We start from the raw sequence: 18,278 nt of genomic DNA on the forward strand, positions 1-18,278 counted from the left end.
AGTTCCCCAGAGCTGCCTGAAGGTGCACAGCCCCATGCCAATCTGAGCTGGCCTATGTGATGTGGCACAGACAGCGACAGGTGCCTGGGGACGAGACACACTGCCTCGTGCCGCAGGAGGGCTATGCCAGGAAAGGCTCCCAGCACCCCAGTGGCTGCTGCTACAGGGCAGGGACTGTGTGTGGTAGGGCATAGACCCTGCAGAGGGGCATGTGGGCCCTGTGGGGAGGCAGTTCATGTTCTGTGCAGGGGGGGCTGCAGCCTGTGGAGGCACAAGGGAAGCACCCCTCCTGAGCAGCTCCCCCAATCCAGTCCCCCTATGCCCACAATTCCCCCACAATCCAGCTACACCTCCCTACACACCCTATGTTCCCCCACATCCCTCCAGCCAAATCCCCCCACACCCTTTTCCACCGCTCTCCTGCAAACCCCACATCACCCATCACACTCCCAGTGTGGCCAGCTGTCAGATAGACTGAGACCAGCTGGCAGGAGCTGTGGCTGCAGAGGTAGCTGTCCCCACATCCTATATAGTGAAGGGGTTTCATAGTAGTTAGGGGTCAGCAGGGACCTAAACAGATCATCTAGTCTAACCCTCTGCCACTGGCCGGAGCACACGCTGGGATCATACGACCCCAGACAGGTGATCATCCAACCTCTTTTTGAATTTACGCAAGGTAGAAGCAAGGTAGGAGCAAGGAGCCCCCCCTGCACAGAACACTCCCTAGGAAGTTGGTTCCAGATCCTAGCTATCCTAACAGTGAAATAGTGCCTCCTAATATCTGACCTGAACCTATTCTCCAGCAGCTTCTCACCATTGTTCCTCATCACCCCAGGTGCTGCTGGGGGGAATAGGACCCTTCCTATTTGCTGTTGATCTCCCCTTACGAGTTTGTAGGCAGCCACTAAATCCCCCCTCAGCCTCCATTTGCTGAGGCAGAACAGGTTCAGGTCCCTCAACCTCTCCTCATAGGGCTTGCCCTGTTGCCATCCAACCAAGTGGGTGGCCCTCCTCTGAACCCTCTCAAGGCAGGCTACATCCTTCTTAAAGAGCGGTGCCCAGAACTGGATTCAGTACTTCACTTGAGGCCAGATCAAAGTTGCGTAGAGAGGGAGTATCACCTCTCTGGGCCGGCTTGAGATGCATCTTTGGATGCACGACAAGGTGCGGTTGGCTTTGCTGGCTGAGGTCTGGCATTGTTGGCTCATGTTCATCTTGGAGTCAATAATGACTCCAAGATCCCTTTCTGCTCTTTGCTCTCAAGTGGGGAGGTCCTCAGCTTGTATGTATGCTGTGGATTTCTGCTGCCCAGGTGCAGCACCCTGCATTTATCTACACTGAAGCCCATCCTATTACCATCCACCCACTTCTGTAATCTGTCTAAATCTAATTGCAGCCTCTCTCTCCCTTCGAGCGTGCCTACCTCTCCCCACATCTTGGTGTCATTGGCAAACTTGGACAACATGTTTTCCACCCCGTCATCCAAGTAGATGATGAAGATGTTGAACAGTGTCGGCCCGAGGACCGAGCCCTGTGGGACCCCACTATTCACATCCCACCAGGTCGAGTATGACCTGTCCACCACGACTCTCTGGATGCGCCTCATCAGCCAATTTTTGACCCATCCAACTATGTAGGGTCGGGGGGAGTTCCAATTGTTCTATGATAAGAAAACCCAGAGCAAATATCGAAACATATAGATATTTAGAATTTGTTTTATCATGTTACAGATACTAATAGGCTTCCCAATGGCTTTAAAATGGCAAATATATTAATAAAACATTGCCCAACTGATTGCTCTCTCTCTCACTATATATATACACACACACACATATATATATATATAAATATATATATATATATATAAAAGAGTCTTTTATCTTAATTATGGAAGAACATGGAATTTGGAGTATTTTAAAGAGTGAATTTGGGCTTTTATCAGTGCTTTTGCAGTTTTTCACTAAGGAACACCAAAATTCCTGCAAATGAGTATGTGGCAGGACCCAGGCAGAGAAGCCTGCTCAGGGCTGGCACACAGAACCCAGCTGGAAGTGGCTACTTGGGGTCAGGAGGATATGCTTTGACAGTTCAAAGCAGGCCATGACACTGAGAACATCTTTCAGGTGATAGCTGCCCACATGGCCAGGCATGGGGCACACATGGCACTAGTGCCACACAAAGGCCAACTGAGTAGCCACAGCCCACTGGAAGCTGGCCCAGAGATGAAGATGCCTCTGCAGTGGAGTGCAGTCCCCATTCAGGTGTGGCAGGTGCACACCCTTGGGGCCTCATCCTGTCACATGGGGCAGCAGGTCACAGCCAGACAGCAGCCCCCACTGCCAGACTCTTGCAGTGAGTAGAGGGTAGAGGGAACTCTCAGGTAAGGTTGCTTCCGCAGTCCAGCTGGCACAAGAAGTAGTGTCCCCATATACCAATTGGCCAGGCCCCAGAAGCTCCTGAGAGTGAGTAGCTCTGAGCTACTTGTCAGGGCAGCTTTTTATATTGCTGGGGCCAGAGCAGGCGCTAGCCACAAGCTGTAGCTCCCCCTGGCTGCAGCTCCAGGAGGAGCTGGTTAAGCTTATTTTGCCCCAAGTGGCATAACTTGCCCCAGACCAAAGCGCATGTCCGGGCATGTGTGCTGAGGCAAAAATCCCCAGCTCAAATTTCTGCCACTCCTATTTGAGCTGCTGCAAGCACACGTGCCTGGATGGGTGGATGTGCCCAAAGAGATCAAATAATTCAAAGCAGCAATATGATTTTTAAATGCACTCTTTTGTTACTTTGCTTATAGTATCAAAGTACTGTAGTTTAGGACCTTTCTAAATGAGAATAATGTTAGTTACACTGCTCATCAATCAACAGCAGATGTTTTGGATAAATTATTTATAAATACAGATTTTGGAGAATAGTGTTAGATGTTTGGCCTCAAGGATGATCACATTTTTTTAGTCTCATATTTCAAAATAGCAGTCTGGTGAATACATGCCCAGGTCAGGTACCTTCTTAAGATTCTAATATTTCAGTGCATTTATTTATTTTATATTCTTGGGCTTCAGATAGGGGCCAGTAACCAGCCAGGTTCAGTTCCTACAATCAGTGCAGAGGGCACCCGTGGCAGCCTGGGTGGTTTATAAACACTTTAAAATGAAACACCTGTGCTGCTCATGGCTAACAAAATAACTTTACGCTTAACAGAGAAAAAAACGCTCACAAGAAGGAAGCTCTGGACACAGCCACTGAACACAGAATTGAGATTTAAGCCCTTCTTTTTATTGCCTGCCTGTGTTGTTCGATCTCAGAAACCCTTTCTTCTTCTTTTTAGAGAGAAAAGGGATACGGGCCTATGAATCCAATGCAAGACCTATTTCCTGGCTACTGGTAGGGGTGGAACCAGGGGGATTTGGTAGCATGGTCACCACTCCGATTGCCAGCTATAAGCACAGTGAGTTTTCTGAGTTCATCAGTATGTCAGCACAGCTACAGCATGTGTTGTGAGCTCTCTGATTTCACAGAGCCTGGCCAAGGCTATTGCTTTCATGAAGCTACAGAGGCCAAGGGGCAAGCACCATTCCTGTTTGCCCTTCCCTACAATCCCCTCCTGAATTCAGAGGCAGGGGGGAAAGAGGGGAGAAGCAGCAGCACTCAGCTCCTGGGCACCAGAGCTGCATGACAGCAGGGGCTGAGCACTGCCACTCATCCCCACTTTTCTCTTGCTGCTGAATTTACAGAGTGGGAGAAGGGAAAGGGAGGATACCAGCAACACTCACTTCCTAGGCTCTGGACCCCCTGTGTAAGCAGGGAATCTGGCCAGATCCCTGACAGGAGCTGTACTGATATGCTGGTGAGCTCCAGAATTGTTTTTTTTTTTTTAAACATATGTAGCCCAGATAACTTGGGTATATACTCCCCTTCTCCAGTTGAAGTGGATTGTTAGTTGGCAGAGCTGTGGGGTGGGAACTGCAGACCACTCAGTTTCCCTCCGTCCCTATACAACCAGGCCAGGACAATCAGGGGACTTAACTATATACACATTTATTTACATTAACTTATCACAAGAGAAAGGAACATGGATGTAAACATATGTACAATGTGTATGTGTGTATATATATATATATATATATATATATATATATATATATATTTATAAGCTATCTAAACCAGTAACATAAACGATACCCTCTGCATAAATGACATAAAACCTTATAACAGTGCTCCACATACAGGTAAGTATCTGATCTGAAACAGATAAACCCCAACATTAAACTCAATCCCGAGGGGAAACCACAATGCCCTGGGGCTTTTCCCAAGCCCTATAAAGAAGCTGGTCATTTTAGGTGGGCCCTTTCAGTGGGACCTCCCCTTTCAGGAGCCCTTAACTAACTGTGGGGAACTCCCTCCCCTGTGGAAATCCTCTTTTCCCTGCAACTCATGACTCTGAAGCGGGGGCAGGGAGGACACAAACTCCTCAGGAAAGGGGCGTGACTGAACTCCTCTTGCTGCCTCCTGACTGGGGGATGAGCTCCACCAATCAAAACAGCGAGATTTCAAGCCTGGGACTGAACACAAGCTCCAAAAGGCAAACCTGCTACACATAATTGTATTTAGAGGTTAACCGGTGAAAAAACAGCATTCACGTTTCAACCGAGAGTAAAAAGTTGTTGTGAAACATGAGTTCATTATCTTAAATAAGAACAATATATGTAATGTGAGTAATTTTTGGTTAACTATTTACCCTTTCTCCTTTTTAGCTCATAAATTTTGTTACAGACAAGACTGTGTTTGTTGTTTAGTAACCTTTGGCTTTTGAATCAAATATTTTTCCTTGTATAATTTCTCAGGTCTCTTATTTTCTGGTCAAGTGTACATTGAGGCCTTGTTCAGGAAAAGTGTTTGAGTATCTGTTCAAGTGCAGGTATGTTCTTAAGTTTACACATTTATTTAAATCCTGTTGATTTCTGATTGCAGGCTGGAATGGAACTAGTTTCTTAAGTTGTCAATACTGAATACTGTATTGGTCAGTATATCTTTAATACTGCATCCCAGTTATTTAAAAAATAATCTATTATTGAACATAAACTTCTACTCAAAAGAAAAAAGTAAAAAAATAGGCCTGAGAAATTATAAAAGGAAAATACTTTATTAAAATATGTTTGTTATTTGTACACACTGTCCCTTATTCACGGGAAAGTGGATTTCTGATCGGAAATGCAAGGGGAGGGGCCTTTTTAATAAATCTTGACGTTTCCCTTCACTTTGGAAACTGACTAAGCCTATTAAGGTGAACAAATAAAATATGCTTTCCCTTTCCTTCTCTATGCATTTCCCTGATAAAGAATTGGGTTGCTTTCTCTGTGTTCAAAGAATTGGGTTGCGTTTTCAAAGTCAGCCTCCTGCTGATTAAATTAGATTAGAAAATGTTTTGTTTACAGACATGTGCAGACAGTACCAATATAATAGCCAAGGGATTAATAATAATCAGCACTTGAAGTTAAACTCATACACACATGCAAATATTATTTAGTATTTACTTGTTATGTATCCAAATTATCTTGGGTTTAGGATTTCCTTCTGCTTTGCAGGTAAAGTAAACTGTATTCCCTGGGGTCACGTCTGCATCTCGAGGCTCTGAGGTAATACGAGGTCTCTCTGCAAGGAAAGAAAAAAAGGTAGAAAGAAAACAACCACTGGGTAGAAAAATGTTTTATAATGACTTCTAGTAGAAAATATACATTTTATATTATAAACGTAATTTATACATCTTCATCACGATCTCTAAATGTGACCAAAGATTTTGTTGGGGAAATGTCACAACGTACGGTAAGCATCTGACCTAACGTGCACATGTGTTCTAAAAGGAAGCTGGCAAATAATTCATAAAATTTAAGTCATTAATTAAATTAATGCTGCCTAACAAACTAAAATATAGTATGTTTTATATTTTATTACTACTATACTTTAATAATTTACTTTTTATAGTACTATTTGCTGCTTTATTTTTAGCATTTTTAAATGCTCCGTGGTACTTTAAGGTCAGTGTAAGCAGGTTGGTCAGCACTGTTCTCAGTTTCTTAGGCCAGCTATATTCTTCACAAAACAACACAAACCACCCAAAATCTTTTGTCCTTTCCAAGAGAAGGGTAATTTTAGCTCTTGGCTTCTAAGTACAGCAGCTGCTCTCTCTTCTCCCCACTCAAGCACTTGCCTCCCGAAGCTCTCAGCTCTTAACTGCCTTTGTGGTTCCACCCTCACTAGCTGGTGGTCATCCCTTCCAGCTCCAAACCTCCCAGGCCAGGCAGGCTATTCTCTACTGACCACCTGCAGCTGGGGTTCCCAGCCTCTTTACACAGTCATGATGCTTTATTTTTTAGTTCAGCGGTAAAGACTAGCTAGAAGCATATTTGTGAGAAAAGTAATGTTTCATAGTTATTAATTACTTTAAATGATAAAATATCACTTTTCAGGAATATAACTCTTTTTCGATACAGCATCTATGTAAAGCCAGCACACATGCACATACACTGGAAGGTGCATTGGAACGATCTCTCAAAGAAAAAGCTTTTAAAATGTGTCTACATTCTATAAAGTCACTTACATAATCAAACTACTGCATGCATGATTAGAATGTGGCTGGTATATTTCCTATTCTGTGAATCTGTTCAGGCATACTTTTGTTTGTATATTTTATAAAATCAAGCCTTTTATAGTAACTATGGAGAAAATGCTACCAGCCTGGGAAGAAAATATGCCAGGAAAAAATAGACTGAGTTTCCCCATGTGCCCACTGGCAATGATCTTGTCATTTTACTTTGAGAGAGACGGCTATCAAGTTGAAAATTTCATTTAACAGAATCGTAGAAAAGTAGGGCAGGAGGGAACCTCAGGAGGTCATGCAGTTGAACTCCCTGCTGTAGGTAGAATCATGGTAAAATGTGCAAGGATGGAGAGTCCATAACCTCTTTGGGTAACTAGTTTCAATGTTTAGCCACCCCCCCATATTAAGGAAGTTCCATCCTATAATCCAAGCTAAACTATAATAACTATTTATCATATCTATCACATTGATCATATTTCGGTTCTCCCAAAATAGTGCTTTTCTAGAAATGCCATTCTATAAAATCTTTTTGACTGTTATTTTTTGCTAAGTTCATTTTTCAACAAGCTCTAATTTGCACTCAAGAAACATAGAAGTTCTATTAGTCGATATAGCAACATCAAGTTCAGCCTCAGGTGATGATCGATTCTACATCTATTATAGTAAACACTCATTGGCTTAACAAGAATTTCATTACACCAGTATTATTGTCCACCAAGGGTATAGTACAGAATTATGGCATATTGAATTACTAATTAATGACCATCAGGCTCATCTTAAGAAATCTATCTTCACTTTTATGTGGCTGTGATATCTTCTTCCAACACAGTTTGAAAAGTTTAAAATTGTAGAAAGTCATAGTCCCTTTCTGAGTTTTATATTTGTAGGAGGAAGGTGGCTAAAAGAAGATGCTTTGGAGGTAGAAATTTTAATTAACATGTTAATAATGTCCTGACAAACTACTGAAACAGCACATACTTTAAATCTCCTATGATAAAACGCGGATAACTTATCACCTTAATCTACCATAAAAAACACACAGTAGTAGAGTAACATTAAATTAGACTTCACTGATAATCACCTAACATTTTCCATTAATTTAATTTGAACATAATTGAGTTTTTGATTAAAGGTTTCCCCTATCAATTAAAATTTAGAAGGGGCAGCTGTTCAGATAGACTTCAGAACTTTCATAGTAATGGTAGTGTTTTCTGTAGCTTTCGCCATTGCCAACAAACCTGCAGTTCATTTTAATTGTTTAACCAAATCAGCTCAGCCACACCCCATAGAAAGATTCCCACATGCAATTTATTTAGACAAATGTATTTTTTTTTAAATTGCTACCCAAGTAAGATATATTTAATATGAACAAATTCAATCCTCATATTTTGGAGGATTCTAGACACTACTGGTTTGAGCCTCAGAAGTCAACCTAGATCAGCCAAGACCAGCAATGCTATCTATGTTCGAGTGGGCCTATCGCAGGGGAATACCCCAAATGATGTCAAAGTGGAGAGACCCCAAGAGGCACCCCTGCCAGAGATCAGGAGCAAGGTGTGGCCCGAGGTGTGCCTACAGGGCCAGCAGCAGCGCAGACCCCAGGCACCACGTCCAACCTGGTTTACCAATTTGTGCTGGATGCAGATTAGCCAGTGTGTCAGGAAGTAAAGCCTGCCTGCAAGTGTGCACCTCACACCAGCACAGAAGTGAGAGAGACCTAGGACCACAGCTGACGGATTGTGGAGCCTGGATACAACTTGCCTCAGCAGGAACAAAGCAAGCAGAATAGGAGCTTGCTCGCCAGACTAGAGTCTCAGAGGAGCCTCTAGCCCTAGGGACCCAAGCCCTGCAGAAAGCAGTGAGCAACACCATGGGAGACGCACCAGAGAGACACCGCCTTCTGCAGCATGACCACAAGAAGCAGCTGTGAGTTTGTTGCAGGAAAGTATTCAGGACAGGTTACTGTTTTGAGCTCAACCATCCTTTCTGTGTTTGAGTTAAAGGCACTCCGGATTAGCCCCACCAGTCATGGATAGTGAAAGCTCAAAACTGTGCTGGGGGTGACGGGGGGGGGGGGGGGGAGCAAGGGAGGAGCTGAAGCATTAAGCCTGCACTAGTAATCCCCTAGAGGACTTAGGTAAAAAGGGGAAATTATCTACTTGTGGGCTTCGGAGCCAGCAAAGGGGTCAATATTGTTAGGCTGTGCTCAGAGAGGAAAGACCCCAGGCACCCTGAGCAGAGCTCAGCTACAGATGGCCTAGCCAGTGCATTCCATAGCATAGACCAATAGGAGGCGGTAGCTGTGCTACAATCGATGAGGAGTGTTATCATCCAAGGTGACAAACCCAGGTGCCTCCAGGTGGGTGATTTAAGAGACTGGAAGAGACTTTTCAACTAGTCGAGACTATAAGCCGTAAATGAGCAGGGCTAATTGAGTGACCCATTAGCTGTGTTATCCTTCTACCAGATGACCAGTGGCTTGGCAATCCTGTAAGATCTGGTTGGTTCATGGATGGGATGTAAGGGGAAGAGGAGCCCCGAGGACCAGTAACTTGAGATAATCATGAGAACAAATACAAAAACCAAGGATCCTCCCTTTCTCCTAAAAAGATCAAGACATAGCAGGTGAGTTGGAGTATGTGCACTACCAGTAAGAGCAAGTGAAGGTCAAGCTCTCTGGCCTTAGGAACTGGTGCCCAACAGACAGGAGTGTCTGGTCCCAGCAACAGAACTGAGTTGGGCACAGGTGTCTACAGGGCCATTCAGATCTGGTTGTGAAAACGTGCAGAGAAAACACTGTAGGATATAAGAACACAGGAATTGCCAAATGTGTTCAAAGCAGTGATTTCCTCAAGTGAAGTTATCCTGCTTCAGACAGCAGCCAGTACCAGACACTTGTGAAGGAGATGCAGGAAAACTTATAATGACCAACAGTGAAATAAAGTGTCTATAGAGAAAACTACTTCTTAAATCTCAGGCAGCTGTTAGTTGACCCTGAACAATGGCATTCTTGATACTTTTTTTAAAATTGAATGAAAGGAAAATAATAGTTCCCCTTATATCTAATAGGATTTTGCCTGTAATAATTCATGTTTAATTCTTTAAAACAGGGATGCCAAAGATATGGAAAGTGGACCAGTGGGCTACTGGAAGCTGAAGGTAGAACCAGGTGCAAGGTCTGCCACAGAATTTGGGTCCTGGTTCCGATGGACATGGGTGTTAGCAGCAGAGGGCTGTGTAGATACAGCCTTCACTCATACTGTATCTGTCAGACCCCGGGTAGTGCCCCAGATTCCCTCTATTGTCCCTGGACCTCTGCAATGGCTGCTGGCCCTTCAGATCAAACCCAAGAGGAGCATCACAGTCCAGATACAGCTTGGGGCCCAGAGAGAATTTGAAATCCCTGCTCTACAACCATCCTACTAAATTCAGTCATTTGAAGACCAAGTTTCAGAAAGTTAAAATACAAATTCTACTAAAAAGTTCTTCATCCACTTTAAACATGACTCCTTAGCTGCTTTCTAAATTCAGCATTATTACAGAAGGCTGAATAGGAGTGTGTTCATATGCCTTTCATGTCATATGAAGCCAAAATGATTTGACAATGACCTTCATAGCAACTGATGACATAAGTTGTCACCTACTACAGCTTCTGATGTTATAAGTTGTCACCTACTAACAAGTTAGTCTTTAAAGATGCCCTGCCATCAACAATACATAGAAACATTTAAAAACATTTAAAAAACTCAGTTTCAAATTGATATTCTTTGACTGAGAAATATGATCTGAGGCACGCCTTTCTGCAGAGGAGTAAAGTACATTAATATTGCAACCTTAACTGTAGAGCCTCTAGTGAGCAACACTTTTAAACATAAATATATAATCAAATACCACAAAGAATTACTCTGTATGTAGTCCCATTAAAGCAATGGAACTGCTCACTATGCATATACATACAGACACAACACATCGTTCCAGGATTTCTGCCTTACTCTACAACATCAGAGAGTTAACAATTAACCAACATTAACAATGAAAAATGAATAAATGGGTCCTGCTTCCAACTGATAGCGCATCTGAACTTTGTTCACATGAACTTTAGCCATATTCCATCACAAAATGTAACCAGTGCATCTATTTCACAAGTATGGTTTGGTTTTAGCTATTAACATTCTATTAGTAAAGTAGAAGCTATTTTGTACTATAAAATTTCACTAAAATTAACTGTATTAAATCCATATAAATAGGAGAAACCCTTATTTTCCAGGTGTTAATTATTTAGGCAAGTGCAATCTCCACTGGCAAGAGTTCTACTTTAAGTTGTACTTTTAAATTCAATAATTACAGTGTATCTCAATAAAAATATATTGCTCAAAATCAAAAAGACCTCAAAATCTTTTCACTTTAGACCTAAGTAAAACCAAAGCATCCGCAGTTTTGTGTTTCAATTAAATGTACTATTTTTGTTCCACACTCTCTAAGAGCCTTGTACATTGTAATTTTAGGCAGTTCTTAGCCCCTGGATTGTCTGCATGTTAACACATTTAAGTGGTTTAAAGCAGTCATTATTCATTTTAAACTTATGCCACTCCAGGGCAGGATTATCTCTAATCTGCATAGCCCAGCTCCTGTTCCATTAAGGTGTGACCACTCCACACAGCTGTTCTGCCCAGATTGAAGTCTTCCAGTATCCCAGGATGAAGTGGCCCCTCTCCCTCTGTAGTCAGGACAAGTGGGGATGTCAGGGTACAGCAAGGCCAGGCACAGCACCTCGGCCCCACTGCTCATCGCAGCCCCAGAGTGCCTGGCAGCTGCAGCGCCTCTTCCACCACAAACTGAGCTGCCATTCCCTCTGTCTGGTGGAAGAAGTGAAGCAGTCTGGGCAGTGGGAGGCCCTACAACATCCAGGCGCTTTGGAGCTCACTCCGCCTGGCAGAAGCAGCGAGGTATTCAGGCAGTGACGAAGGCACTGTGGATGCAGAGTCTCCAAGGCTGTGGCGTCTGCTCTGCCCGGGAGCAGCGAGCCTGTTCTGTCCCTAGCTCCTACTCCTGTCTCTGCTCACCAAGCCTCTAGTGGCAAGTCATGGCTGTGCAGGTGAAGGGCAGCCTGTAATGGCTTGTCACCTTAAGGTGTGACTGCTTCACTAAGCCACTAAGCTAGCAACACTAAGCCAACTAACCTCTGTGCAATTTACAGCGTAAGTTGTAGCAAGGGTCTAATACACAAGGATAAACCACACCCATTTTGACTTAAAGTCAGTCTTAAATTTCCACAACATTAAGACAATTTAACTCACCACAGTTGAATTCTTCCACCAGTAATGAGGCAACAGACCTTCCCTGCAGTGTCTTGGGATATTCACATGAAGCAGCAGCCTGGGTACTGCCTTTTCTGGTGTAGTCTTTTATCAGTTCAGCCAACCACAGTAACTCACAGTCACAAATTAAGGCATTAGAGTCCAAACGCCTGCGAATACATAGTTGGCTAGAATTAACGTTAAGACATTTTATCACCTGATTTGATTTTATTTAATAGCTGCCTTTACCTTTTATGGTATTAGATAGTCTCTTCAAAATAACTACATCCGTGTGTCCACACATACAAATGCATATAAACAACACACTTACTACAAGCCTACTACATTTTGCATTTCTTGTCATTCTCCCACACACTCACTGCTCAGGATTACAGCCTGTTCCTCAATAAAAAAAAATGTTTAAAGTAAAGAAAAATAAAAACTCCAGCACAGAACACTAATAGCCATAGGGTGCAAATATCTATTAGAGAATCTGGCTATGTACAGAAAGAGCTCTGCTACTCATATTCCTAAAGGGGTTTCTGCTTAAGTAACACTTCTATTTTGTGGAATTCCAAGTGCTCTATATAAAGGGATAAAACATTTAACTTTCATTCTTCTTCTAGATGAAAGGGCTTATGATTTTTTCCCCAAAGCTCCCTGTGAGAAATTAGCTGAAAAAGTGGCAACATTTTTTACTTCTCATGCATGGAATCTAAATGAAGGCTGGTCCTACTTGGCACACTACCAAAGGAAGTAGAGCTAGGGAGCTTTTTCTCTCCTCAGTGCAGTTTCAGGATATAATTTGCCACCCCACATATCAGAGAGCAGAAGAGGCTGTTATCTAGTACCACTTGTGAGTGCTACAGTATTTCTGGGTGGAGGAAAATCTATGGATCCAGCAACCTCTACCATTACTTTACACCAGAACTGTCCAGTTTCCAAACAGCTGACAGTGCATACTCCAAGAGCTGCACCGGGGTCCCCACTCCAAGCTTCTCACCTTAAAGACTCCCCACAACCCACCCACCATTGTACCACATGTCCGCAACCCTCCCTTCATCATTCCACTCTGCCCATAAAATCCTCCCCCACCCCTTTTTCCACAGCTACACTGCATGGGGCAATTTGTGGGGTGGGGGGTGACAAGGACGGGACAGAAAGCCAGGTAGGAGCCTAAGAGTCTCAATTTAACTCCTCGCAGGCTACCAGTTGGGCAGCCTTGCCTTAATGCAGGGCTCCAATTTATCTGGTTCCAATTTGGCAAAGCACAAAAGTACAACCAAAAGGTGCCTTTCTCTAGACTTTAGCTTTCACTTAAGGCCTCTGAAGCCGCATTTAAAATTCTACATCTGCTTGAAGACTTTCCTGAATTGAGGTTGCTAGCAGAGTTTTTTCCAACTTTCCCGAGTATAGATCCACTTATGGAGAAGCCTACCTAGGCCCTATTTCAGCATGATTTTCTTTTTTCTCACAACTATTATATGCCTTTAAAAATATATAACTTCTCTATCTTTATTTTGCTCAGGATGACAGTCATTTCCTTCTAAATGCTGGATAAAAGAAAAAGCTCAGTCCCAAAAGTAATATTAATAGGAATGCCTCTCAAAAAGCCTACATTATTTAGAAACAAAGGCAGCCTGGAATTTGAACACAAATTTCTTCAGGGCCATTATTATTTAAAAACCCCTTATTTTACTGGGCACATAACAGTATGGTCATTTTCATATTTTTGTGAAGTGTTCTTTTTTGGGAAATGTACTATCTATCTCAATACACTCATGGATTTTGTGGGCTGCTGGTCCCATTCCTGGAATAGGATCTTCACAGAAGATATATTCACAGGCTCTTCTTTTCTTGCCCATCTTCAACAAAATTAGAATATTTCTTATTCTAAACATTAGGGTAGTACGGTTAATTTTTCATCAAAGCACTATTGCTTAGAACCAGATTTTATTGTATTCCAGATTATCCATCTTCATAGAATAGGTCCAAATTCTAGAACAGACTCAACAGATCAGGACATGGAGGATCCGACTGCTGTAACTTGGAGTTAATCCTAATTTCCATTGCTACATTATCTAAACAACTCCCTATTCTTGAACAAATTTATCATATCAGAAAGGAGACAAGTCCTGTTGTCCAAATTTCATAAATGAGGATTGGAAAGACAAACACTGACACAGATTATATTAGAAGCTTTGGGCAGAGCCACGAACCGAATGTTGGTGTCCCAGGTCCTTTTTCGCATTTGTTTAGGGGATACATATTAAAAAGCTATGCCTTCACAAAAAGAAGATAGTTTAAGTCTCTAAACATATTTTATAGCCATTTCTTGTAATGAACATCCTTCAGGCTCTCTTCTTGTTGGCTACTCATCATGATAAGCAACATGTTGCTTGAAGGTCAGTAACAGAGTTTTAAAACAATGGAATCAAATATGAGAAAAAGAAAATAAGGATCAAAATTTCTCTAACTTCAAGAAGTCTAATGACTGAAAACTTAAAAAAGAAAAATGCACCATTTAGAATAAGCTCAGTGTTCACTCAGTACCATGAGTTTGGAGTCGGCTTTTCTCAAAAGGGGACTGGTAGCCCCAAAACACTATTCTCAACTCAACTTATTTGCAAAGGTTGCATTAACATCAGTAGGAGTTACACATGTATATTGATAGGAAAACAGACCCCCAAGGATACATTACTAATACCGAGACACACAAATCCTTAATTCTTCATTTTCTTTGATAGCAATATTACTCACCCAGTATGATTTTTTTTTAGCCATATAGTGCTAGGGTAGTCTTTTCTCTGATGTTCTCATGTTCCTGGCTCTTGATAAGGAAACCGCTAAGGAACAAAGCCCTATTTCTACTGCTTAAACTTCAGGATTTTCAAAGGTAATGGTTAAAATACTAAGATTGTGAAAGTGAAAAAGACTTTTGTGTGGCCATAATTCAGCTAATTACTTATGCACATAACAAAATTTAAGAATGTGTTTAAGACAATTATGTCAATTATTTAACTTTAAACACATTTTAAACATGGATTAGTGAATAGGAATAGCTGTAAGCACTTAACTAAGTGTTCTGCTAAACTGGGACCAAGCTGCCAACTAAATGAAAGCTGGATATTTCTTGGTGTTGGTAAGCCTTGTCTTAATTCACAAAGAAATGCAGAAAAACTTCCATCAAGCCCAAAGAGGCCTGTTCTCTCCAGCTTAAGCAAGAATTTCCACATGGGGCTTTGGAAACCTTATGGTAGAAGAAACAGTAATCAGAGTTTTGTTTAAGTTTTGAAGCCACAAATCTGGAAGTAAGAGATGAGCAGTGACGAAGGGACTCTGACTCTCTTTAATTTTTTTCTATCATTTATTAATTATGGAAAAAAACACTCCATAAGCACTGATGTGTGAGAAACTCAGCATTATCTCCATATATACTGCCAGGCTTTTGCATCCAAGACGAGGCCATTCCTGTTTTGCTGTATCTTTCAAGCAAGGATTACATTCAGTGAGCTAATGTCTCACTTGGTGAAATTCTATTATAATACCAAGAGACAGGCAGAGGCCTACTATAAGCACAATTTTATATATCTGTTCTTTTCCTTGAACAAGAAGCTAACATTACATCTAGGATAATGGAACATGAAAATAAATGCCTAATAAATGCAGCCATAAAATTAAATTCACCATTTGGTTTTCATGTCTCCAAACAAAATCACCATTTCTATTAACTGATGTTACCAATCTCTCTCCTGAGAGTCTTCATTGTCCCCATTTCAAATTCAATAAAGGCTATCGACATCCACCTCATTTTTCATTCTTCATTCATGTTCTTCTCCCCCTTTTCTTTCACCCTTCTCTTATTTTTTCTTATTTCCTTTCACGTTTACATCTTATAGAACATTTGAATAATTACAGTACATTAAGGCAGTATCTCTTTGCTGAAGTGATAATTGCCAATAACAGTTTATCAGAATACTGCTGTCATTTATTTAACTAACCTAATTAAAAACATTTCTTCATAGTTCACAAGGTTTTGCTGTAGAACAGGAATAACATTATTTGCAAAAGTACTTTGAAAAACTTACAGCCTCTTTAGCGAATCCAGATGAGAAAAACTTCCAGGCGGGATCTTAGACAACTTGTTGTTATGCAAAAATCTGACAAATACAAGATGCGTCTTAATCAAAGTGTAACAAAAAATTGTTTATAGAATCATAGATTATTCTCATAAAGAGCACGTCTCTGCATTGCATGTTTTAAAAGCCAACAAAATATCCTTGCAAAAAGTTTTCAAATACTGACTCATAGATAATGCCTCTGTTCATGAAAGGTAGTGCTAAGTCTTTTTCTAGTCCTATTATTTAATTATAACTTGCTAGGAAAGTTGTTATCTTTATTTCAGATGATAAAAACAATGGTGTTGGTCATTTATGGCTAATGGCATTATTTCCTCCAGTACAGGGCTTTCTAACTAAGGTCCTATAGTGTAACAAAGGAGGGGTGACGAGAGAGTCAACCCTGGGCACCATCTTTGTGGGGCGGATGCAAAAAAAGCTGCAACCACAACAGCAGTTGATCATGCCAATGCAACTGGCACTCTGGCAGCCAACTTGGCCAGTGCCTCTGCCAAGTTCCATCTTATCTAATTAAGTACTCCTCTGTTAGTTCCTCCCTTCTTCTTAAATGATACACTTACTCTTCATTTTTTTTCTCTAAGATGTGCCTAGCAACTCTACACAACAGTATAATAGTGCCATTATTTCTATGAAAAGTTGTTGATGAGCATATCTTTTTTGTTTTATCTAAGACATTTTCTAGATAGGATTCCTCCTAAACTATGGTATCCATAACAGTGTAGTTTCACCATAGCAAACTCTGAACACTTATGTGCAAAGCAGCTATCTGCATTGATAGAATGGAGCTCTGCCTGGAAACAGTATAATCTCCATTGGAGGAAATTGTGATGTTACCTCTTCTCATCAGGTGTTTAGAGCTCTGGAAGGAAACCAGCCCATGATATCAAGAAAAACTTCTTCAAAGTAAGGGTGGCCAAAATTTGGAATGGGCTTCCAAGGGAGGTGGTGCCCTCCCCTACCTTGGGGGTCTTCAAGAGAAGGCTGGATAGGCACTTGGGACCCCAGCACTCTTTCCTGCCTAGACAGGGGGTCAGACCCAATGACCTGTTGACATCCCTTCTGATCCTAACATCTATGAACCTATGATGTCCATACATGAGTAAAATCATTAACGTAGACAAGTTTTTAAACTATCCCTAAGAAACAAACAAACCAACCACCAAACAAGATTTCTGCTTTAAAATCCTCCTAGAATTTTTGTATAAATGTAATGCTGAAGGAAAGCTAAACTCCCTTTTAGGGTGCTCTAAAATCAGGTAATTCAAATAACTAATAACTTGGCATACCCACAGTTATACAGTTCAGACATGAGAGTTGTTCTTGAATGATGGGGCTCTTGAAAGACATCTGCATTGCAGTATCTTGCTACCATAGCTATCACATTTTCCCCCTATTTTGCAGCACTTCTGTAACTAAGAGGGTACAGGGTTTTCTGCTGTCAGAAGGATGATGATAAAGACAAATAATGAACAAAGAATCAATGAAACATGTGTCCAGCCAGGACTTACAGTCTCTCTAATTTTAGAAGGCCTCTAAAGGTTTCTGGCTCAACAGTTTCTATTTGATTGAAGTGAATATAACTGTGGAAAGACCATAAACAGAGTTAGCTCATCCTTGGATTTTGTGAAGCAATTAGCTAGAAAGAAAATCAATGGTTTTGACTGAAAATGCCTAATGTACCCAAAACAACCCTGCAGAGTACAATCTCTGTAAACAGGAAATCTCAAAGTATTTTTAACAGTGCTTTCCCTGCTGTTCACAGTGCCAGTCTAAGAACCCACTGATACAGAAGGGGTGATGCTGATACCTACCAGCAGGTAATGACCCCAAGCCATCACTGTCTGTAACTCAACAGAAAAGCGCCTGCTGCACTTATTATTCTGTTTAATGAAACTCATTTAAATTAACATTTGCTTGTATAATAATTTGGAATAAAACCAGGAAAAAGAGTTATGTAGCAAGTGGCCAAATTTTTGCATTGTAGGGATAAAGAATCTCTGAAACAGAGCTAATGGAGCAGAGAAAATAATCAGGTTTGATTTTCCTTTTAATGTTATTCTAGTTATGTGCATATATACATAGTTTGCAGATATTTTATGTGCCAACAGAGCAGGTACACACATTTTCTCCACTTACGTTCACACATTTTAAGATACCCTTTAGTTATATGCAAGCCTGACATTTAAAGCAGGCTCCTATAAATGTCATGGGTGGGATGCTAGAAATATTGAGTTATAGAAAACATGAAGT

General features: G+C 41.4%; 1 protein-coding gene across 2 annotated transcripts in view; it reads right to left on the reverse strand.

The window, feature by feature from the left end:
• Positions 1-18,278, reverse strand: part of PXDNL (peroxidasin like) — a 344,128-nt gene that overhangs the window by 121,516 nt on the left and 204,334 nt on the right. For both annotated transcript variants that reach the window (XM_090039946.1, XM_090039947.1), the window contains exons 5-8: positions 17,537-17,608; positions 15,978-16,049; positions 11,890-12,059; positions 5,529-5,646 (exon numbers count right to left, since the gene is read on the reverse strand). In XM_090039946.1, coding sequence (XP_089896072.1) covers positions 5,529-5,646; positions 11,890-12,059; positions 15,978-16,049; positions 17,537-17,608 — 432 coding nt within the window. The remainder of the gene's footprint in view (positions 1-5,528; positions 5,647-11,889; positions 12,060-15,977; positions 16,050-17,536; positions 17,609-18,278) is intronic.

The sequence above is a fragment of the Crocodylus siamensis genome, chromosome 3 (assembly GCF_052110815.1).
Source record: "Crocodylus siamensis isolate JL-2025a chromosome 3, ASM5211081v1, whole genome shotgun sequence".
Classification (NCBI taxonomy): Eukaryota; Metazoa; Chordata; order Crocodylia; family Crocodylidae; genus Crocodylus; species Crocodylus siamensis.